The sequence below is a fragment of the Centroberyx gerrardi genome, chromosome 12, assembly GCF_048128805.1.
Source record: "Centroberyx gerrardi isolate f3 chromosome 12, fCenGer3.hap1.cur.20231027, whole genome shotgun sequence".
NCBI classification, from domain to species: Eukaryota; Metazoa; Chordata; class Actinopteri; order Beryciformes; family Berycidae; genus Centroberyx; species Centroberyx gerrardi.
The window spans coordinates 29903210-29928637 of NC_136008.1; the positions used below are offsets into that span (position 1 = coordinate 29903210).

Genomic DNA, 25428 nt, shown 5'->3' on the forward strand with positions numbered 1-25428 from the left:
ATTGGATAAAATCTCTAAGCACAACATATGATATTTATGGTAAAATACATAATTTTGATATTGAAGACATTTGCAGAAATATGTATAAAGGCTCTGTTTTCAATAAACATTAACATCTGATTACAAAAGCAAAACAGGCGAGGCATTCAAAACAATACTGATAGATAATATGAAATATGAATGATTATTTACAGTCCCGTTACAAAAGGAAAGAGGAGTCAATTAACTCAACGGTTAAGGTAGCATTTCCTTTGATACATTCGTGACATATGATCCCTGTCCCTTTTTTTTTAGAATAAAAACACACATTTTCAGCATGTTTGTGTAGGCGAATAATAAAAAAAAAAAAAGGTATTCAAAAGGAACCCAGCTATGCTTTTTGGCACCGCCGACCAAACGTTTGTCATGTAAATATGCGGTATTGCTCCTCCAGCCCTGAAAGTGTACTGAACAGGGAGAAAATACAACACGGGTATGAAAAGAATACCATCACTAGAGAGGATTGCTATTCATGACTACAAGGCCACAGACACAGAAGCACAGCAAGGACTCATCAGTTCAAAATATAACAGAGAAAATACAAAAAAAGCAGTGAAAGGCCAGAGAATCTCACACAAAGTAAACCACATGAGGCATGCATTTAACGCTGAGGTGGGAGGGGGGGGTGGGAGGGGGGGGTGGGGTGGGGGTGGGGGTGGGGGGGGGGTGGGGGGGTGGGGGGGTAGTGCTATGTAGCCAAATGTAAAACAGCATGGCCATATGTCCAAATACCTACATCAAAGCAATTTAGTCTACCGTTTCTTTTTGGACACACACGTGTACCAGCATACCTGGTTTTAAGTCACAGGAGGATGAAGACAAGAGTTCACACCCTCACATGCATTCATATGCACACACACACACACATACACACACACACATACACATCTTTTAGCACAGCTGAGCAGACTGGCATGGTTTAGCGGATCTTATGCCTTCAGTCTGTTGTTGATCAGTCGCGTTGGTCGGCCATGGCAACCTGTTTTGGCAGTTCAGACTAGAGTTAGACCGATATATGGAGCCAATAATGGCCTTTTATTAATATATTCATATGAAGGACGACAAGGCCTGTGAAAACCTCTGCTTGAGAGCTGGTCACAGAAACAACACGTAAATGTGCATCTTAAATTTAGGTAAAAACTAAATACCACACATTTAGAGTTCAAATAATATATCTGTTTGCTGATATATGCTGGGCTTTTATTAAAAATCAGATCTGGTCCAGTCAGTATCATCCACCTCTGATATGATGGATATGATGCAGTTTGATTTATTACATATTTATTGTAAAGCTGATCAACACTACACTGGTTATTTATGGGAAGCTGTTAACCTGAATTGATTCTAATGAAAACATTTTGATCGGATCCTATACAAGTATGCATGAATATATTTTGTTATCCTGGATTTCAATGTTGAGTTTTAGTGTCTTATGGTCTAAATGTTGCTAACGGCTTTCCCACCCAGACAAGAATAAAAGTCTGGGGGGAAACACTGAAGACTTATGACAAATTACTTCCATCGAAAAAACAATACTGGTATAATACTGGCACTGGTATCGGTCAAACCCTAGTTCAGAGTGGTCAGAGGCTGAGCCCACAACACAACCTGGCCGTCTCCTTCCCATCTGCTGTGCCTCTCCAGCAAAGTCTTTAAGAATTAATATTTCCCTCTACTGTCCATATGTTTCGTTCAGCAAAAGCAGCGCCTTATCGAAAAAAGGGGGAAGAGGGGTCTGTGGAGGAGGGAGTGTTGCATGAGTTCCCTGTTCTGACGAGTGATTCCCAACGGCGGCGAATGCAGAGACCTCCTCCCCCCCCCACCCCCGCCAATACACGAATCATGCTGAGCAGGAGCGAGAATTGAAATGATGGTCACGCCATGGTGTACCCGTAGCTCCCACAATGCAGTGCTACCAGCAGGCGGTCTCTCAGGACTTCCTGGCTGGGGTATTCTGGGAGTTTCAGCATGTTGATGCTGTGGAGGGAAGAAAGGGGGAGAGGGGGGGGGGACATGGTCAACACGGTGGAGCGCCGTGGTCGACAGCGGATTGATGCCGTGTTATGACAGCTCATATCCAGCTGATGAAGGAGTGCCGGCTTCCGCGGCGGTCTCATTGCTACCCAAAAGAAAGACCTGCTGTGATAAGAATTACCTGTCGCTCACTCCGCCATGCAGAGACCTCTCCCTGTTTTCAAAACTCTGCCCGCATCTAGCACTTCAGAGCACAGGAACGCCACCACCCAGCGGCGAGCGCACAGAGGAAACACACTGCCCTCTAGTGCTTTCTAATGTTTTTCACCTGAGAACTACTGGGTCTATGTGATGTGTGTGTGTATTCATCTCCAAATCTTTAGGGAAGATGACAGGGAGAAAGAAAGAGATTTTGATCGTTCGAATGTGTTTGGTTTCCTCTAAAGAATCGTTCTAGTATTTTGGCAATGCGGCTCATCTAGCATTCATGCCAGCACAGCAGGATGAACTGAACTGAGAGAAAGAGAGACAGAAAGAGAAAAGAAGGAGACAGAGAGAGAGTGTGTTCCTCACCAGGTACTGGAGGTAGGCAGTAAGTTGGAGGTGTATGGCACTGCAGCGATGGTGAACTTTTGTAACCCGCTGCCACCCATCAGATAGGCAAAGCCGCCATGGGGGACCCTGGAGCTGACAGAGAGGGAATACAGAGGAAGAAGTAAGCATTTACCGTGTTTTACCCAGATTAATGCCACAGTCACGGTCTGTGATGGCTACTAATGCATTTTGAAAAATGGAAAACCGCAATGAAGCAGACGAACCTTCCGGTGACAAACTGAAGCAGCAGAACGCGCTCCTCCTGGGTAAGGCTCTCCACCACCTCCCAGAACCACTACAAGACAACAGGAGAGATGTTGAACTGCTGAACTGAACTGTTGAACAGTTTTACAGTAAAAGAAGACCTGGGAATTAATGCGGTTGGGGAATCTTTGACCAAGTTCAGGCACACATCTTGCCATCTTCTTCATCATCGATGCCAGACAAGTTGGCTAGTTATTTTGAATCTTGCCGTGTTTTCCCCTTTAGTTGGGTTAGTTTTGGTCGTATGAGAACACAGCAATCACCTTCTGGTTTGGACCAAACCGATTGAACCAAGACCTTGTTGATTGGGCGGTTTCAAAACCAACTCTGAAGAGCTTTGTTTGGACTGAGAACATGCTCCAACCGTCATCCCACACTGCCAGAGGAGGAATTACGGGTTTAACATGCCATCAGTATGTGGCTAAGGAGGAGTTTTACCCAGAATAATCCGTTCCCGCACCAAATTTCTGACCAGTGAAGGAAATGAAGCTCCCACGTGGCTTGGGTTGGTACATCAAGGTTTGCTTGAAATTTTGCAGTGTGAAACGTAACCGAATGAACACGTAAATGCAACAAAGCAACAACTCCTCCCCTGATTCGTGTTTGAAAACACCCTTAGACAATCTGAAAGGCCAACAGCATCGATGTCTATTCGAAATGTGTCAATGACAGTTTCGTCCAGGTCTACGCGGTAGAAGGTCACCCCACCTGGATGACCGGTTCTTGAAGGTCATAGCCACTTGTGTACTCGGTGTTCTTGTTCCAGTCCTGCACATCAATCTCTGGCATCCCTGACAGCAGTAGCTCCTGCACACACACAACAAAAGGACAGACAAAGAATCGCTGTGAAAACCTTGACTTAAGAGTTGGACAATGAAAAGATTTCAAAAACATAAAAGGTGCGTCTTAAAATTAGGCACAACCCACACCCCATACATTTGGTTTGATATATTAGGCCGATATTGATCAAATTTACAGATATTGAACGTTGACACAAAATATTGGCTACGGACCTTTAAAAACATCGGTCCAACGATACACACATACACAGACCAGGAAAAAAACATACTAAAATTGAGAGGGAACTGGTCATGTTTTGTTCATGGTTATGTTTTTTTCCAAATTGAATGAACCGGGATGGGATACGCGTTTGTTGTACTGTAAAAACGCGGCTCTTCCCCACTCTGTGAGTCATCAGTTGGCATGCAATGACAGACCGAGGCATGTCCAACAAACCCAGGGTGGGATAATCGTCATGGTACACTATTGATCCAGACACAAGTGAGGACAAGGAATCTGCCGACATGCACAGAAAAAAAAATCCATCTGATGGAGCCGGAGAAGAGGGAGGGGCTTCAAGGTGACCCCGACATCCTGGTTCCACCCCTAGCCCAGACATGGCAAATCAATCCCTGCATCAGACCCAACCAGGCGGGCGCGGCGGGAGAGAACAAGGAGAATACAAACTGCAAAAAAGACGAGCGAGGATGAGAGAGAAAAATAAGGGAGAGGTCAGAAGAGGACGACAGAAGGGAGAGGACTAACCAATTCATATTCATCAAAAAGCTGGATGAGCGAGGGGGGGATGAAGGTGTGGAATCCATGCAAGAAGGCATTTATCTGAGGCTGGATGGCTCGTGTCATCCTCAGCTCCGTCACCAGCTGGACATACTCCGCCTGAGAGATGAGACCGAGAGAGAGAGATCAAAGTATTAAAGAAATATTGATAGACAAGGGAGGGCGGGAAAGAGAGAGAGGAAAAAAAAGAACAAGAGAAAGCGAGAGAGCTCATACATTAGTACCTTTTCTATTCGGTGAGCTAGTGTTTGGTCGGTCCAGCCCAGTTTGACCGGCTGACTCTTTCTACCTTATAAGACATTGCCATCTGCAGGGCAGTTGCAGTACTACACGCTCTAATTAAGGCTCTCAGTCAGAAACCTGGAGGAGAGAGATCAATCGCTCATCGGGGACCAACTATGGATGAATATACTAGAGAGGAACTTAAGCCAGTCATTACTACCTCATTCAGCCATATTGCTGCAGCATGACAAGACAAAAAATACTAGGGAACTTTTAGTATATCAACAACTGTGTGGGGCTCAACAAACATAACAAAACAAAAGTAATAAGAGTCATTTATTTTTGGATTGTAACTATAATATTACTGAAATTAAAAGAGCAATTTGTTACACTACTCATTACTGGGAAAAATAACATTACTGAAATGCTTTACCACCCAACACTCATCATTAAGCATTGTCTCTCCACCAACAAGTCCTTATATCATGCTGACAACTGGCGGCATAATTTTTATTTTTTATTTTATTTACTTTATTTAAGTGTACAACATAATAGTAAAAGAAGGAAAAAGATGCAGCAAACTCAGGTATCACACAAACAAAACATGAATACATTTCATATTTGCCTCTATATGCGATTCTATTGGCTGACCTTGTTGTCCTGGGTGACCAGGATGCTGGTGCCTCCAGGCTTGAGCGGCACTTCCTCCATCGCCCCGAACACGTCCGTCTCCACGGAGAAGGTGAGCTCCAGACCCAGATCGCTGATGTCGTTGTCCAGGATCCACTGGAGGTTCTTGGCATACTCTGGATCGATGGATGACACGTCCTGGTAGTTTACCGGGATCCCTGGAAGACACACACAAACGCATATGCAAATACAGAATGTAAATACAGATACACAGATACACAATGCTGGGGTCTCGTAAAAATAATGTGACCTGATCTTTAATTATTGGACTTATCAAGAACCCGTCCTTTACCTGAAGTGCCTTAAACTAGCCATGGCTCTCGATAGGGGAGGCAGGATTCATATGGGTTTGCATTTCAATATAATGTATCCGTATAAGTGGTTGTGCATTTCTACGCACAAAATACATAACTATAAATACATAACATATAAAAAAAACATTCGTAAGACAACTAGGGTTCGACCAATATCATCAGTCTAACCCTGATATTCACATATGCTTCTGTGCCTTATACCTAGTATGTGTTTGTAGAAGGAGCGGGTGAAGTAGATGTTGACCAGCTGTCGGTGGTACAACGCCAGACCCAGGATCTGACCAGCAAAGCGGAAGTAGTTGAGATGATCCGGGTTCACCGAAGAGTTGCTGTTTGGCTGAAATGTGGTACCTACACACCGCACACAAACAAAAACACAAACAAATGTGTTCTTAACTAGTATGAACACCTGAGAAGGTCAGTTGTTTTGAACGTTCTGACTCCCCCCACCAGCAAACTCTCTAACCTGGTGGCATGACACATTATCAAAACTCTGTCCAATAAATGAGCTACTTGGGAGTCCATGTGACTTTTGTTTACAAGCCCTGATTCATTTGTAATTGGACAATGTGTACCTATACAAACCAAATACAATAATACAACGAAGTAAACTTTTCCACTACGGTTCAGACAAAAGAATACAAACCGTAGGTGTGATTGCACCCTAATTCTACATGGTAAAGTTGTGATTAAAATACCGTACCATCAGCTGACTGAGTGAAGAGGGCGTAGTCTGGGTTGATGATCTCATTGGACAGGATGTCAAACCACTCCCGAACAACACCCTGGCCCTGCAACACCAAGTCAAAGTTCAACAGTAGTTGGAAACCTCTGGGCATGATGTGATGAAACGGCCCGCGACTTAAAGTTTTCCAAGCAGCAATAAAGCATCTGAAGCACATATCACCGCAACACAATTCTCTGCCATGGATAAAGAGCATGAGGCATGGAATTGGATTACTGTTGATCCATCGGCTGATAGCCGAGAGCGGCCAATGGAAAAGCGGTTCTGTTACTGAGAACTACTGCATTAGCGTTAGAAGAACGTGAAACCCACCATCCCTTCCTCGCCGTGGAACCGGACAGCGATGCCCTGTTTGAGCTTCTCATTGGTGGATTTGGAAACCATCTCACAGCTACTCCTAAATATGGAATCTGTTGATGAGATGGGCAAAATATATTGGATATACTGTATAACAAAGTAAGAGGAAAACACTGGCTTTATATGTTGAAGAACAAGGAGTAGAAGACGGACAGAGCTAGATGCATTCAGTTCTCTCTGGTATGGACAGAACATCAGGCCAAACTCCATTCAAAAATCTGTCACCTTGCTTATTGGCAAACATCCACACCTCACAGAACATGATGTTTTACGAATCACCACTTCAATTTGGCATACTAGCGCTCTACCAACACTTAATTTCAAGAAAATCTCAATAAATCGGAAAGATGGAGGTTCCTCCTTTCTTTACAGCTTGGGGTGTCAGTCTGTAAAACCTGCAATAAAACCTGCCTCACCCTGCCTTAAGGAGCTGCCAACCCACCTAAAAGAATTATCATTAGTCTGGCTTTGAGTTTTGAGGTCCCATGATGGTTTCAAGGTTTTTCCATCCCTGACAAGAATAAAATTCTGGGGAAACACAGAACACTTGTCATGTTTAATGATACTGAATATCAGCTTCAGCTTCCGGCAGCTTCAACTCAAGTATCGGCCTTAAGAAACTCATATCGATCCAATACTCTGTGTACGTTTGACAATAAGCAAGGCAACATTAAATGAACAGAGTTTTGAATGGACTTTGGCATGACGTTCTCTCCAAACAAGAGAAACGGGAGCCGAGATGAGGACAGAGCCGGTACCTCTGTGGATGAGCAGAATGTCGTTCTCGTTGACCGGACGATGAACCATGTCTGAATCCGGCTGCCCGGCCAGCAGATGCTCGTAGAACCACTCACAGCGGTCCTTGAAGGGCTGAAGGAGAAAACAAGACTTCCTCAACTCACCCAGCACAGCACTTTCCAAAACTAATTACTGCTTCGCTTCGCTTTCAACTTCTCAGACTGTGGATTTTTAAGTCTCAACCGACGGCTCCAAAAGCCTTCACTGTTGAAATACTCGCCTGTAATACAGAGATGAGGCTGGTGTCTATTTGCATAATATATGCCTTTGTTCTCTAAGCGATGTAGGTAGAGTGAAGGATGAGCGGAGAGAGAGAGCGTGGAAGAGAGAGAAAGGCTTTTTCCCTCAGGGCTCCGGGGCGTACCGAGAGAGGAATCAGGAGATGAAATCAAATTCACCAGGTTAAAGTCTGTAATTAAAACAAGGGCCTACTCCCAGGCGGGCCATAATCCACGGGTAACGAGGCTCGAACGCTGCAGCTCAAATATGAATACTGAAGAGTGAGTGAACACCACACAACTTGGAGCAGCACTTAAAATTTATGAAGCCATATAAACGGAACTTAAGACAAGTGTTATCGCCGTGGTTGTAACACTGTTAAATGATCCTGCGGCGGAGACACGGGCGTTTCAAAGTCACTTTCCGCAAAGTCCCCAAAGACAGAAATATAAAGAGAGCGAGGGAGCGACAGCAACTTGTCAAGTTGGAAGGCAATGCAGGAATGTCTTTTAACCTTTTAGTTATCCAGGAAAAGTCAACTGGACACATATGCTCATTTCCAGCAACCTCCTGCTTCACAATGATACAGCTACACTGGAAGACAACAACTACAGTCTTCTACTGGTGGCCACTGAGCAGCTCTACTGGAGCAGTTAGGGGTGCAATGCCTTGCTCAAGGGCATGTCAATGATAATTGTAGAGGAAGGGGAGAGCACTACTCATTCAGCTCCTTCACCCAGTCCAGGGATTCAAACCGGCGACCTTCCAATCACATGTCAGCCTCTCTAACCTCTAGTCCAGGTGTGTCAAACTCAAGGCCCGCAGGCCAAATACGGCCCGGCACCTCGTTTTATGTGGCCCGCGAGAGCTTGCAAAGAATATAATTTGCGCAATACAATTCTATGCTGCGTTAAGGAAGTACGGTGTCCATAAACTACATGTCCCAGAATGCATCCCGATTTTGTTATCCGCGCACTGAAGGCGTCTAGCTGCTAGCTGTGCTACCAAGCACAGATCACGCATCAGTGATGACAACCTCCACGCTGTTTTACGGATTGCTTCCGCAGAAGACCTAAAGCCAGACATCGACGGACTGAACTCAGGGAAACGGCATCAGTCATCTGGCCAGAAAACAAACAGGTAAGCATTTTAAAACCTTCACGTATACAATATCATGAAATGTATATCATTTTCAATCAAGCTAGGTACAATGTAATATGTGTGCATTCTAATGGTTGTGCTTGTGTTTTGTATGTTTTGTATTTGTTATTATGTGCAGGGATTGATCCATGGATTAGGATGGTGTGTGATATCCAGGCTGATCACTTGGAGAGATCTACTTGGTGTGTCCAGGCAGCATCACTCTCACATCCCACTTCGTCCACATCATGTCTGAGTAACCTGAACCAGAACCTGGTTACACAAACTGAAACAACCCTTATTGTTATTTTGACTTTATTACTTAGACTACTTTGTATATTTCATTTTTTAAAATAAATTGTATAATAGTTGTACACTTGAATGTCTATTTGCCATTATTTTTCCTAGAATTCTGCTTTCAGAGCTAGTTATTAATTATTAAGTTATTACTAAAACCAATAATAATCGAATGCAGAGGCAATTATGTAATATGATAACAAGTAGATACATTTATATAGTTTTACATTTACAACCGGCCCTTTGAGGGCAACCATAATGCTGATGTGGCCCGGGATGAAATTGAGTTTGACACCCCTGCTCTAGTCTACTGCCGCCCGCAAAATGTTGTCGCATAACCAGCACACATCTAACACATAAGAACTAAGGATTCAAATGTGAGAGTTGACCAGTGATGTATATTGTATTGTATAGTGTGCAGCTATTAGAGGAGTGATGTAGTTTGATAGTGTTCAGCTATAGAGGAGTGATGTAGTTTGATAGTGTTCAAGTATAGAGAATTGAAGTGTCTCAACGCTGAGTGATCTGAGTTGATGTCTTTAGACCATGATGTAATAAACAATGCATCTCCACTGTGCAGGGTCCAAATTTGCACTTCCATCTCTGATTTCACTATTCAGTCACTGCATAGATAAAAATAAAAAATAAAAAAATAAATAGACAATCCCGCATCTCACCTGGCCTTTGATGATATGCATGAAGCGCGACATCAACTCTGGACACTCCAAAAGGAAGTGGAAGTGGTTAAAGATGATCTTTGGATTCCTGAGAGAGGGAGATAGATAGATAGAGAGAGAGAAGAAAAGCGCAAGAGAAACAAGAGAGGGGAAGAGACAGAGAAGAAAAAGAGAAAATGAGAGAGAACAAATTGAGAGGAAAGGAGTTGCTGGATCAATAGAGAGTCTCTAGGTACTGTGTGAGGAGGCTGATATCTGGCAGAGGGCCATATTGACTTACCTGGTTACAAAACATTTCAGCACCTCGTCATGCTTGCAGACAAACTCAATGAAGCGAGGGGACGTCATTCTGGATGAGGGAAGAGAGGGGAGGTGAAGACCGAGGAAGACAGAGTGAGAAAGGGAAAAAAGGAGATGGGAGAGCAACAACAGCTCTGCTACAGCAGCTGTTTTCCAATGAGATGGCGCTTGCTGATTTATCTCTCGACCGACACAATTTCTACGCTAAACATTATGTCAGCTTATAATGGAAGACAATCACTTATCCGGAATGCTGATGAAAGCCAGGCCTGGAGAGGGGAAAGAACAACAAAAAAACAAGCCATCTAATTTCAGCTGGCATGCCAATAACAGGGCCTCTATTCGGTGTTAATTAAGGATCTCTTTAATGATCTAATTGCATGTAATTATGGACCTGGGAAAGGGGGTAGGGGAAGGTGGGGGGTTACACAAAGAGATGAATGTCTGAGCAAACAGGAGGTAGATGAGGCAGGGGTAGTCACAGTGGGAGCTGGCGGAGGAAAAGTTGCCTAAGTACTCTCAAACTAGATGATAAGCGAGCAATAGGGGGACTATGGAAACTAGGGTTAGACCGATATATCAGTTTGCCGATATTGGCAAATCAGCCAGTCAGACATCATGCAGTTTGATTGATTGCATATTTATGGTAGAATTGATCAATACTACAAAGGTTGTCTATAGGAAGCCCTTTACCTGAAATTATTCTGATGTGACATTTTGGTCGGATTCCATTCAAGAATGCAGGAAAATATTATTATTATTATCAGTAGTGGTAGTAATAGCAGTTAGTAGCAGTAGTAGTATTATCCTAGGAGCCAATGGAGAGTTTTAGTGTCTCATGGTCTAAATGCTGTTTCAGAGGCTTCTGACCTTGACAAGAATTACGTTCTGAATGAAACACTGAATTTTTTGTCATGAAAATGGCCAAACCTAAAGTGAAATTCAATGATAGTTTATTTTCTTTGCCCATTTTATATATTAATTTCAGTGCTTATTCATTTCATGGTTTCAGCAGAGAATTTTAAAGTCGTGGTCTGAATGCTGTTTCAGAGGCTTTTCCACCCTGCCAAGAATACAATTCCAGGGAAACACTGAATCCTTGTAATTTTTCAGATTTTTTGGCATGAAAATGGTAAAATTTAAATATTAGCTATTTGCAGCTTCAATCCAAATATATCTGCATTCATATCGGCCGAAACCTAGTGCGAACCAATTTCTTATGCAAGCTACCTATGAGTGCTGTCTCACTCCAGGGAACAACAAAATCATCAGTTCATGAAATATAAAAGATGGGATTTTACATTTGGAGGATTTTTAGTGGTATGCTTTGATTATTCCTTCATAGCTTATACTACTTAATGCCCTGTATTGTTAATGGTGCTTCTTTATTTTCTATACAATCGATGTTAGAGATCAGAAATGAAGGGTGAGGACGGACCCTTGTGGCATCTGACAGGAGCAGCACATGTAAAAGGCCTGGATCACAGCACTGAGGCGATTGGCTGTCATGGAGATGACGTCCTCCCCGTCGGCGTACACCTCTGGTGTTTCCATGACGACCTGCGGGTCCAGCGAGGAGGGGAGCATGGACGTGGAGGCGGACGGGTCGGCCTCCCGCTGTTTAAGGAGGAGGGAGGCGATCTCGCTGCCTGAGGAGGAAGGGGACGAGGGGTTCTTCCTGTTCCTGTCCAGCTCGGTGGAGATCAACACCAGCCACTCGTCCAGCGAGTGCCACAGCAGCTCCAGTGGCTGGAACGGTCAGTCAGAGGAAACGAAGGAAGAGGGAGGAACGGGAAGTGAGAGACAGAGAAAAAAAAGGGACTGATCCATGAAGGCTTAACAGAAGAGGAAACGTCTTTTGCCCTTCAGGGTATCTGCAGGTTTCCGAAAGCCAAATTTAAGACTTTTTAAGACCTTTTTAAATGTTATCTGGAATTTAATTGAAGGCCAATTTAACAGAAACAAAAATCTGCCAGAAACAGCCCATTTCCAATTGAACACAGCTTATGAAAGTTCTGAAACTACTGAACTTTTCAGGCTTTTCAAGGACCTGAGGATACCCTGTCCGCTGCATCAGCTCAGATGTAAGCTCTTAAGCAAGGGTCTATGTAGTACCAGAAAACGTCTCTTTAGGCTTATGCCATAGCAAACCCTGTATGGTGCTGTAAAGAACCCTTTTAGAAAGGCTCTCTATAATGGCTCTACATAGGCAGGGGTGGACAAATCAGTAGCCAGGATGCCCGGGATGTTCATACACACACACACAAAAAAACCTCTGAATTATTTCAAGCACATAACTACAATGACGCACAATGAAAAACTCTGTCTTGATTTGTTCTCCTGGCAGTGATTTGTGACTCTACTGATGAAGTCGTTTTTGATTGGCTCTGACAGAGCAGGAACCTTATGTCTATAACTCCCGCGGGGCACAGCAGGGTCTCGCATCGCGCGCACTTCACCTAGATTACACACACAGTAGTGAGAAACTATGGACACCAATAACAAGGCAGAAGCTGGATAAGGTTGGTCTTGTATGCTTAATGCCGCAAAGCAAGAATAAAGTTTAACACTGGCTGAACGTTGTTTCATCACAGCTTAATAACATCTACTCTATTACTAGATGGTAGCAGTTGACCCATCGTGAAGACCGGCAGTCTTATTAGTGCCACACTGGGAACACCGTTATTTTGTCATCCAAAAAATAAAAGCACATATTCAGAGCTTCCATGTTTAAGTTAGGCTACTAAATGATAAACGCACATACGGACAACATACTGGCGGTTGCCGCAAAAGGTGGCAACACCTCAAACTTAGTCATAGTCATAGTCATAGTCAATATAGTCATCTCCGATCACATCACCCTGCCATAGCAGGCAAAATGGGACCTGCGGAAAAAGGAGAGACGTTTAAAACTGTACAGCTGTGAGTAATTGTTGTATGAGAAATATTTTGATGAAATATAATGATAATTAAACCTTCAGTGTGGGTATTCTAGTGTTAAATAAGACCTGCTTGTTTGCAAATCACAGCTGTGACTCAGACTTTGATAGTGCTTAGACCGCCATCTAGTGGTGGAAGACTGATGTTACTGTATTAAGACTGATCATTTATTATCAGCATATTAAGATTATACGACCACAAACCTGGTCTGGGCTACCAGGTTTTAACTCTTGGTAGCCCAGTGGACTACCAACTAAATTTATGATTTGTTCACCCCTGATAGGACTTGAAGAATGCATGAAATGTTTCACATCAGTAGTATTAAAATAACTTTTTAAGAACAACAGTGGGGTCCTTATTCTGACTTGCCATTTTTACATTTTAACCGATCAGAGAGTTCTTTAAGTCCTTACAGTTCTATATAGAGGAGGGATGTGCAACCAAGTGCCAAGGAGGACCAAGAGTCTGCAGGTTTTCACTCCAACCAAACACTGCTGTTGCCGATTTCACCGATTAGGTCTTTCTCAATCAGCGTTCTAGTGCATTCTTGTGTCCTTCACGAAACACATGACGTAAGATCTAACAGCTGGAGTACGGTTCCAAAACAAAAGAATGCCGAGGACGGAGGACAAGTTTACTTGCCAACTAAGAATGCATTGGATGGTGACTTGACCAACGAGAACGAATGGGAAGCCCCAAGATTTATTCTGACAGTTACGCATCATGTCCAAACAGTGATACAGCCTGTAGCAAAAACCTGCCAGACACCAGCCCCTGAGGACTGGAATCGAGGACCGACAGTACCATCTAGGTACTTAATTATGACAGTGGGCAAAAAGAGTGGGGGAGAGTGGGAGAGTTTTGGGGTTGGTCTGGGTTGGTGAGAAGAGGAATGGGGAGTGTTCGTGGGCATGTGCACACGCTGATAGGCTGGGGTGGTAATTTTTTTTTTTTTTACCAAATGACGTGTCTTAGAGCTATTTTCCCTGAACACGGTTGGATCTCCAACTGAACACCAGCTTCTAATTTTAACCACTAGAAGGCAAACTAACCCCGGTTTAGTGAGATAAATACGGCAATGACACATTTGGGCTCAAATAACTACAATAACTCATAACTACATAGTACTAAATACCAGTTTACAACTCAAAAAAGTGCTGACTCTTGGCCCTCCATGGCACATGGACCAAAGAACCCTTAAAGAACCCTCCTTTTTCTGTCTGTACTGTTTCACTGACTCAGCTATTCATGCAAATCAAGCTGTCGCACAATCCCACCCCCAGGGAGACGAAAGCTCCGTCCACACCCACACAAACAGAGTTGACAGTACCGATCATTTTTCAAATGGTATTTGTTAGTATGTCAAAAAATATCATTAAGCAAATCATATATCAGATTCTCATTCAGTGCAAGATGAAATTTAATAGCCCAACTCCCTTGAAGATAATGAAAAAGATTTTTGAGCTTGCAGGTTACATAGATCATGTTTCCCAGATCACAACAACATTTTTTGTGACAGTGAAAGGTTTGTAATCAACTCCCTACAAATGTTAAATGTCCTATACAACTCACATCTAGGACACCAAAATCTCTGCAGCAACACTGGTCCTTCCGTGCCCTCTCCACATGCAGCTGTCCTGCACGCATCTGCATCCAATGGAGTGAATTCTTATTGGTATTGTTTTCGTTGGAAAGACAAGTGAGTTCAGTACAGTCCTAACAAGGTGCCAATGTTGGCAACTCTCTTCTAAGGAAAGCAGCTATTAGCTGCTCAAAATGTCGCCAGATGACATGTCATCCACTAATTTGCATATGTATGTATTTGCTACAGCCCCCAGCTCTTAGCAGTGGGAAAGGCTACGCTCTGTATGGGAAGTGCTGTGATCATCAGACCTCTAGGAATTAGACGAGCAAGTAACGTAAATTGGCATCAGCTGTACCAATTTGTCGCCAAATACTGGGAATCAACACATTAGTCATTTTTGAGAAATGCCAGGGGGGTCTGACGATACGCTAAATTTAGCAATAAAGTTGCCAAGTTGGCAACAGCATAAGGTGGTGTGCATTTTTCAAGTTTTTGGGTGTTGAAGTACAATTATTTAAAGGTGCTATGTGTAGCATTTTAGCATCAATAAATCATTACCACATTAATTTTAAGATGCGAGTACAATTACTGTAAACAAATGAGACTTGCTGAGAAGATTGGTGGCCTCTACTGGCTTCTACACAGTATTTTACATTGTGTGCCACCGAGTCAGATTTGGCAGGAAATCTGCTGGATTGCTTGGCACAAAGGATGATGATTTACGGCACAAAATAGGAAGAGGCCGCGGTTTTTCCAGCGGAAACAGAGCTAAAGCTTTCAAATAGTGCTGGGCAGTTTGCGTCTTTTTGGTGATTCATTCATTTCAAACCATTACCTCTATATGAATTGAACTTTCAAGTTGTTTCTTAGATTGAGATATCTGGTCAGTCTCCACCATGGTCTCATATGTTCACAGTAACTATACCATGGTATCACTATTAATTTGACAATGCCAAAGTTTAAAATGCTATACGTAGCACCTTTGACTATGTTTAGACCAAAAGATGTATCTTTCTATTGCACTATTCTACTGTTTCTAAAGAGCTCTGATGGTGTAGCATTTCTCTCACTGTAACAGAGTGAGGTTAGTGACATAAGCCTACATCATTCCCTTTTTTCTTTACCCTAATTTGACATCTGAACTCCCCATCTCACTCTATGCTCTTTGTTGGGGAAGCATGTCAATCAACCTGAATTATAATGAATTGTGCCATGGGCATATAGAGCCCCAAATATGACACAACAAAATAAATAAATGTGCCATAGTGATATATATATATGACTTTTATAAATAAGTATAGAAATACACATAAATGAGTAAAAAGGTTAATGATTAATGATCAAAGGTTAATAAAGGTTAATAATTACGTAATTAAATTAACTTTTTTTATCTCTAAATAATTAAATAATACCCAAATCATTATTAGGAAGGTTTATCCAATGATTATCATTTTTACAATTATGTGAGTATATTTAATATCGTTTTGATTTCATAATAACAGGTTTTATTTCTATATGGATTTTTGCTATGGCAATTTTCATTTCATGATACTTTTCCCAGTTGCTTCCTTTTTCACCTTTTCACTTTTTTGATTTTATTTTTTTATTTATTCATTTTTTAATGACACTGGTCACGATACCTGTCAATGAACATGAATGAAGAAGAATCAAGAGTTATATATTGCAGTACTTAAATTATTCTCCACATCTCAAGTGAAGAGATTAAGAACCAACACAGTCTACCATCCCAGTACCATCCTCACTGGTCCTTAAAACACAACATATCATCGACCCTGTAGTGGCATTACGACAAAAAACAATACCCCCATAATCCTAGTATACAGTATATAGACGTGCATTCCTATAAGTCTACACCAAGTTCCAACTAACCTTAAAGACCTGGCTGCGAGGAGTCTTGTTCCCGTTGTATCCCATGTCATTCCCGTTGTTAGGCGATGAAGGCCCCAGGCGGAAAACATGGCAGAAGATACGAACAATTCTGAGCAGACTCTTCATCTGAGCTTCATAGCTGCTGGAGAGGCTGAAGAAGGAAAGGAGAAAATGGTTGATCAAGTGTCAAACATGACTTAGTACTCCTGAGCTATTAGAAAGTATTATTATTTATCAAATTGTAAGGCAATCCTGGTGTATTTCTTGAAATTTAACAAAGTCAAAGAATAATGAGCTGCAAGGGGCACTCTAGATAAAATGAAGCTCAAATCAGGTATTCAGTATGGAATTGTAGAAAACCAAATTAAGTTATGATTTGCAGAGATACACATGTACTTCAGTGCATTAATTGAATATCAAGACATTTTGCTAAAATAAGATTAGGTGAAACTTTTATGACCCTCGTGGGGAAACTGGGTCATTGCAGCAGCAAATAGTATTGAAAATAGAGAGGTATTAGATATAGCACAACTGACAATTTCAACACTAGAACTTAACTAGAAATATAAGAATGAAAAGTATGAAATACATGGATTAGAGCATGTATGCAATACGTATTTTAAGAAAAATATACAAACTATATGACACATAGGCAGTTACAGAGATGTGAATCAAACACGTATACCTGAGGAGCTTGTGTCCATTGGTGGTTGCCACTTCAGCAAGACTGGTCAGGATCCTCTGGTAATGACTGTCGCTCTGCTGAGAAACATGCTCTAGAACCTGCCTGAGCTGCATACACACAAACACACACGTTTGCAGTACTATACTTGTGAGAAGAACCTTCCACTGATTACATTCATTCCCTATTCCTTAAATCTTTTCTAACCTAAAACTATCCCTAAATCGAATCTTATATCTAAATCAAGTCCTAATCCTAAAATCACCCCTTGTAGAAGTGAGGAGCGGCAAATTGACCTTACTTTGGGACAATTTTCCTCATCTTTCTATCCTTGTGAGGACATTTTGTCCTCATTAGGACAGAAGTACAAGAACACACACACGGCCATAATTTTAAGTGTATGAGCATGGCTTATAAACCACTGAACAGTAAGTGAAACAGACAAAATGGTCATACCATATTCTCTTTAATGTCATCATTCTGTGTCATCTGGATGAGAGTCTGGAACAGTCTACCGTGGTGCTGGATGAGAATCTCGCATGTCTCACCGTATCCACCCTGGACACAAACAGGAGGAATATTAATGACAGGAGTTCAACAAATAATGAACAAGACAGAGGAAAAAGGGCAAAGTGCATGAAAACTGAAAAGACAGTAAAATTGAATGGCCATTTAGTAATGCTCACTTGCACACAGAGATCAAGAGGAGTGACTCCATTCTTGTCAGCAAGGTACTTGGCACTTCGAGAAAGCAGGATCTGTGCCGTGTCTCTTTGGCCGTGACTGCAGAATGACACAAGTTTCAACACTGTGGTCACTACAAAGTCAAGGTAGTAGGGTAATAACAAGGCAATAAGGGCAAGTAGTGGTTCATTATGTCTGTAGTGCTAAATAAAGGTGCACTGATCTAGAGAATCGGGATTGGCGTTCCCAAGTACTAATCGAATCGAAGTTCATAGGCATAGCAACCTACCTATTCTGAATATGCCGTTTTATCTGTTAACCTATTCTGAATACGCTGCTTTACCTGCTAACTTATTCTGAATAAGCTTTTTTTATCTGTCGATTCTTACCAAATGGTATCAGTGCACCTCTAGTGCTCAACAATAAGAGGAAGTGTAAAAGAGGCGAGGGTAGCACAGAGTACAGTACGAATCACCGACATTCCGATTACATCGCTGAATGACTATGCTTGGCATCACCTGCAGGCAAAGTAGAGAGGCGTAGCTCCAGAGACGTTTGGCCGGTTGATGTCGGCTCCACTGTCCAGGAGACACAACACCGTCTGACCGGAGCAAAAACAGAATAAACACAAACTAAACTGACATACAAATATTTCATTGATGCACTGTATAAAGGGGGAACGAGCAGACGGCATAAATTTTCAACCACAAAGATTTTAATAATCACTTCTTATACAAGGTCTCCAAAACGTTTGCAATCATGGGGATAAGTAACACAGTGGTGAATGACACTGACAGGCCGATATTTATTAAAAAGCCAATATCGGCCTGATATATTGGCAAAAGCGATATATTCTTGAAACCCTAACAGACACCAAAATCATCCATGTGTCCCCTACTATCACTCAACATAGTGTATGCTAAAGTGTTAGCATGGAGCCTACTATCACTCAACATAGTGCATGCTAAAGTGGTAGCATGGAGCCTACTATCACTCAACATAGTGTATGCTAAAGTGTTAGCATGGAGCCTACTATCACTCAACATAGTGTATGCTAAAGTGTTAGCATGGAGCCTACTATCACTCAACATAGTGTACGCTGAAGTGTTAGCATGGAGCCTACTATCATTCAACATAGTGTACGCTGAAGTGTTAGCATGGAGCCCACTATCATTCAACATAGTGTACGCTAAAGTGTTAGCATGGAACAGCGGAGCAAATGATCTACCGGGGACACATGGATGATTTTGGTGTCTATGTTCTCATCACTTAACGGCTAAGAATGCGTTTGCGAACGTGTCTAGAAGTTGATGATGGCCAGCTATACGCAAAGCAAAAAATTAGGATTAAATGATATTTTTTCATTTGTATAGACATTTTCAATCAGCTTACAGTCTTGTGTCCATTCTGACAGGCTACATGTAAAGCGGTTTGCCCCATGGCATCCTCCACATCCACATTGGACACATGCTGGACCAGGTCATGGAGGAGCTCCGTCCGCCCGTTCACTGCCAACCAATGAATCTAGAGCAGAGGTATACATGTTTAGTCTACAAAGTCTAGCAAAGTCAAGTAGATAAAAAATCAATTAACTTGATTAGTAATGATGATTCTGGTATAATGACTGTGGCCATATTAGACATTCAATATGCCATTAACCCCAGCCAGAGGATTATAGGCTACTCACAGCAGTCAGTCCCTCATTGTTGCAGATGTTGACATCAGCGTTATATTCCAGTAGTCTGCCCATACACTTCTTCTGTCTGGAGTGGACAGTGAAGGGAAGCACTTAGTAAGTCGATGGAAAAAATGTCTATGGAAATTCCCGCACACACGGCATCATCTCTACATTCATTTTTTCCTTGCCAACTTTTTAGCTGTATGACTTTTTTCAAGACACATCGCCCACATAGTGACACAGTGCTTATACACAAGTGTCCACAAGTACAAAATTGCATGATCATTCATAACTGTGCCAAGGGTTACATCTGACGGCTCATAATGTATTGTACATTCAATAGGAAATCACTAATTCTGTCAAAATACATAATAAACCTAACCCATATATCATCACCATACAGTGTATTCTTTATTCTGACATTAAACTTGCTTTCAAACTAAGATCTGGCCAAACTAAAAGGCCCAACTTCATAGTAAACAGTAAGAGCATTCAGACATTGCCGAGGCAGAAAATATGTGCCTTCATGTTGAGCTTTGATAGAAGCTGGGCTTTTGAGTGTAGTAAGAACTTTATTTGAAAGCAAATTAAGTTTACTTTCTTCTATGGACGTGGAAGTTCAGGGTGACTAATTCCCTGCACCACAACAGAGAAAGCAGTGGCATGTGTGCTATTTTCTATTTTCCAAGCATTTAATAAGTGGCTTCTATTTCAGTGGCTGTTTGCCGTCTTCATCATCAACATCCGTTGATTATATAAGCCTCTGTTGTTAGTTCTAAAATCGCAGCCTGACGCCAATTTTTGCTACTACTCCCATGTTCTCACAGACACTCTACTGTAGCTTATTAGTGCCTCCTTGATGGCATTTTGGGTATGCGAGTCTCAAACAGCCTCTTAACATTTGATTATTTAACTGAGACATAACAACTGAGATGTAACACCCCAAACAGGATCATATCCATACAGTACAGCCAAATTTAAGTGATAGTTTACAGCATGAAATATAATCACAAATAGCACTCTGACATACAGCAACAGTATACAAACAATATCAATACAATACGTGTAGTAACTGCGACAAAAACAATATAATTATAGAGGCTTTGCAGTTGTGTTACAAATCTCCTAGCAACCATGGCACAGGGCTGTCTTGGACGTCCAGTGAAGAACTGGCTGCGCGCAAATAAGACATCTGAGTTGTGGGTGTAGGTCCATGCAGTAACATTCTAACTGAAAAATGAACAGTCTGAGAGATATGTTTCCAAATGTAGGTTACTGTGACACAGTAAACTGTCTTGTCTTTAGCCCTAGTCTCCAGTCTAAAACACCCTATGTGGTAGTAGCTTGAGAAGAGTCAGCTCAGTGAACCTGAACAAACTGTTGGTTTTTGGCATTGTTAGCTAGTTAACGCGCCAGCAAGCTAATTTAGCAAAATGACTGAAAAGAAAAGCAAATGTCAACATGCAACTACTAGCCACTGCTAGCTAATAGTCATGTGTAAATCAGATGTGTCAACAACAAGACATTGATGGTTAGCTAACCCGATATTGTGGCTAGCTAGCTAACAAGCCGACATTATCTAAAAACAGAATTTACTATATGTGTCAGTTATGAAATCATCAGTTACTGAAATTAACCATGGATCTTTTTCAGTTGGTGTTCTTGTGTCCTCCATGATGCGTTTGATGTAATATCTATTAATAGTACAGAGTCGGTTGAAACAGTTGGTAAAGTGTGTAAACTGTGTGTCTTCGTTGATCACGCAAGCGATGTCAAGCACACAGTCTGTCTCAAATTGTTTGGATGCTTCTCTGTTCTCATATTCATGAGAAGTTCATTCTCTCCAAGACAACTAGGGAAGAACGTTCTCCACAAAGACAAAAGCATAGACTTGGTATTCTTCGATTTGATCACCCAGCTGTTCACAGCCACTGTTGGCAAGAGCTGTTGACCTCCAACATGGCTGCCGGAGGGCGCAAGTACATCACCTGAAAGCCTCTCTTAACAAAAGGCCAAGACTGATTACTGTACTGTAGACTACAGCGCTGCTCGGACGTGATGTGTCATTCTCACAATGAATCTAGGCTTTCCGTACGTTCTCGTCGGTCAAGTCACCATCCGATGCATCCTCGACTGGCAAGTAAACTTTCATGATCTTTATCTTTCCTCCTTCCTCTTGTTCTTTTGTTTTGGAATCGTACTTTGGTGGTTAAATATTATGTAAAACGCGTCACGGAGGACACAAGAACACAAAAGAATGCATATTGAAAAAGAGTCCAACTCTCCCATGAGTCCACCAAAATGGCACCAGCATAGAAGTATTCCAGCCGTGGTTGCTTGGGAAACTTATGACGCAACTGCAAAGACACTAAAGGAGGTGACAACCAAGGCGATAAAAAAATTCACTCTTTTACATGTGACCAAGCATCACAAGACTTTTGATTAAAGGGGACTTTGCCGCAAACTACGCCAGTAAAGTCATGTAATAGGGAATATAATGTGAAATAAAAGTCTGATGTTGAGCCATAAAGTAAAAATGCATGTCTTGTACCCGTTCCTGGCGGCTAGGTGGAGAGGGGTGCAGCCTGAGATATCCTGGTAGTTGGGGTTGGCTCCTCTCTTCAGCAGCAGAACCAGGCATTCCACTGACCCACAGCTATATATAGACAAAATACAGCACTTACTTGCAGAACACACAGAAAAGACAATTGTCCCACATACACAAAATAGCCTTTGCACATTTTTGGGAACTGTGTTTAAAGCCACAAAGAAACAGCATTTCGATGGTGTCTTGCTTCAGTAATTTGATGGTTGAAACAGGATGCTGGGGTGGGACTGTTCAAAAGTGGGCAGGTTGGACCACAATAAACATGACAAGTGACTCACTGCTTTGTACATAAACTTGAGCTTCACAAATTCAGGATTCTTCAAAATGAATAAACTGCAGCTACTGGGTGTCTTAGGAAAGGGAAACAGAGTTTTCACCACTGTCACTGTGAAAGTTGTCAAGTTGCAGGTTTTATATGATGGGAGGGGCAGAGGGTGGGTTGTTCAAAAACCTGTAATGGTGTTGTTGGTTGGAATTTTTATGTACACCTACTGGTACGCCATGTCACCACTAAAAATATTCAATTTTCCAGGACGTAAAAGTTATGGGATTTTTATAGAAAATACAATAGAGTGCTGTTGTGCAAATTTTATGTGAAATAGGTGCATGTTATGACATTTTTCATTTCATTGTGAGTTGAACAGGTTGTTTTTTTTTTACATATCTTTCAGACTGAGATGAAAAAGCCTTTATAGGAGGTTAGGGAATTAAGTGCTTAATAAGAATAAACTGAACAGTATCTTACTTGGCAGCAATGTGTAGCAGACTTCTCTTTACCCGTCCAAAGGCATAGTTCACATCAAACTTGGAGTTCATCAGCAACTCTGACACCGACCTTAGAATGGCACAAATAAATTATTTCCTCATGAAGCCACATCACAGATTCACAAACTCAACACATGCATTGTATCCTAAGATCTAGGATCACGCTGTGACAACACTATCCACACATGTTTTAAATGCTGGTCTTATCCTACCTGTGCTGGTCAGCCATCACCATTGGCATAAGTGTGTATACTGCAGTCTCATTATCTGTGGTGGGAGAAAAATGACAGTAAAATATGGGGCTGCAAAGAATATACAAAGCAATACTCAAACACCAAACTTATACAAGACAACTTGGAAGGGTTTCTACTATGTTATAAACTATTTAACCTAGTTCAGCAGCACAACTGTTCCTAAAGGCAACTTTAGGAACAGTTGTTGTGTTTAGGAACTAGGAGTCCCAGTTCCTGGTGTCAAATCTGTTAGAATAAGCCACCACTGAAATGCCCTCTGCTTTGACACTTATGCTCGACTGTCAAAGTTCACATATTGTCAAACTCATACCAAGCAGAGTGGTAGGATGTCTACTATCTCATAAAAAAAAAGTCTATTTTGATCTATTTCACTGGCTAGCTTTCTAAGGGCCATAAACCCCTATAGTTCCTAGTGTCAAATCAGTCATAACAACCCACCACTGAAAAGAACTGTTTCCCATATATGATAGACTGTCAAAGTTTACAGATTCTCAAACATATAGCAGACAACTTGGGAAGATGTCTACTGTCTAAAAAAAAAAGTCTATTTTAAAACATTTCAGTGGCACAGTTAGGATATAGAATGACAGCACCAGTTTCTGGTGTCAAGTCAGTCTGAATAACCCACCACTGAAATTACCTCTGCTTGCTATATAGTGTATGCTAGGCTGTCAAAGTTGACACGTTCACTTACCTTTTACCAGACAGTGTCACAGCGTCTACTATGTCATAAAAAGTGTATTTTAACCCATTTGGCACTGTGCCTAAAGGCTATAGAAAAGAATAGGAGTAGCACTGTGAGTATAATGATACTGACAGAGGCCGAGGCAGCGAAAGATAACATTTGCCCATTACACTTCACTATGACTGGACACTAACTGTATGAGCTCGCTGTACTAGCATATTAGCAACACCGTTGTTATGCTGTTCGGCGTCGATAAAGCCATTATGCTGTACCTTCCGGGAGTTCCACGGTCCTGGCCCGGCGGAGGGAGCGGGTCAGCCGATTGAGCTGTACGTTGAGCTGCTCCATCGCCCGTTCCATCATAGGTGAACGGTCTACCGGGATGAAACGAGGGAGCAAAGCCTCGACTGTCGGGTTATTTGTCCTTAATGAGGATATCTTGTTCCTGGGCGTCGTCCATCGGTGCTGGGCGAACGGGGAGCCGTTTCTCAGCCACACTGATTTACAGTAGTCATTTTCCTGCCACCCTACTCTCGCTTCAATACACTCCTGCTGAGGTTCCTCATTCTTCCTGTTTTCCTGACGTTCGAACGCTATGCCGTGTGGGTAGTGTAGTTTTTAAAGGGCGTGGCGCTTTAAAGCTGTTATAAAAACGTGGTACACAAATCAAAAATACTATATTATAATTACTATCACTATAATAATAACAATAATAATAATAATTATTATTATTATTATTATTATTATTATTATTAGTATTATTATCATATGGAGTCGTAGTTCATAATGTGACATTGCAAAAACTGTCCAACACACATTTATATCCAGGGATGTAGTGCATCTTTTTATTTGGAGAATTCTTTTTTTAAGCTTAATTTTTATGACCTAAATTATTCTGAGAATACATCATAGTAAGTAATATCAAATTGATGTACGTTATATGAGGAAAGGGTCTTTTAAGTCATTTTCTGAAAATTGATTTTTGTTTAAATTGCTGCTTGTTTGCCTCAAGATGATCACTGACTGGAAGTCATAGTTTACCCTCCTTTTTCTTTACTACCACATCTGTGTCAAACAGCTAATGATGAATCTTAGTATAAGATTATTTAAATAGTTGTAATGGATAGAACAGATTTTCTTATTGAAATCCAAAATGTTTTTGTGTTTTAAAATTAATCTGTTAAATGTTGTAAAAATGCAACTGTCTCAGGTACCCAAGGACTGCCACAGTGACTCAATATATTAGAATTAGATCATCATCATGCTGATTGACTGACTGGTTGACTGCTTGATTGACTGATTTTTCTTCAACTGTGAATAATCTCTGTGTGGGCTGACGGTTTATTGGAGATAAGCTCAAACAGCAGTGATTTCAATGAACCAAACATACATACATATAGAGCCTCAGGGGGGCACTCTAGACCTACAAACACTAGAATGCCAAATGGT

General features: G+C 41.7%; 1 protein-coding gene across 1 annotated transcript; it reads right to left on the reverse strand.

The window, feature by feature from the left end:
* On the reverse strand, window positions 1-24521 carry hace1 (HECT domain and ankyrin repeat containing E3 ubiquitin protein ligase 1). The gene is made up of 25 exons (XM_071902616.2): window positions 24252-24521; window positions 23253-23307; window positions 23021-23110; window positions 22219-22323; window positions 19677-19752; window positions 19382-19513; window positions 18508-18590; window positions 17992-18088; window positions 17762-17863; window positions 17309-17415; window positions 16624-16774; window positions 14721-14795; window positions 11647-11957; window positions 10189-10257; window positions 9909-9996; window positions 7536-7647; window positions 6733-6830; window positions 6379-6466; window positions 5877-6026; window positions 5323-5519; window positions 4417-4548; window positions 3580-3678; window positions 2832-2902; window positions 2587-2700; window positions 1-2016 (listed from the first exon to the last, which is right to left on the reverse strand). Exons 1-25 carry the CDS (start codon window positions 24340-24342, stop codon window positions 1914-1916), a joined length of 2796 nt encoding a protein of 931 aa, XP_071758717.1. The 5' UTR covers window positions 24343-24521; the 3' UTR covers window positions 1-1913.
* Between the last annotated feature and the right edge of the window lie 907 nt (window positions 24522-25428).

Bases quoted from the DNA above. Each gene is read 5' to 3' on its own strand.
- hace1 (XM_071902616.2), bottom strand. From the start codon at position 24,342: ATGATGGAACGGGCGATGGAGCAGCTCAACGTACAGCTCAATCGGCTG. The intron at 6,027-6,378 runs GTACGGTATTTT...TGCGGTGTGTAG, and splicing joins CTTCACTCAGTCAGCTGATG to GTACCACATTTCAGCCAAAC. The intron at 2,017-2,586 runs GTGAGGAACACA...TTCCCTCCACAG, and splicing joins CTGCCTACCTCCAGTACCTG to CATCAACATGCTGAAACTCC.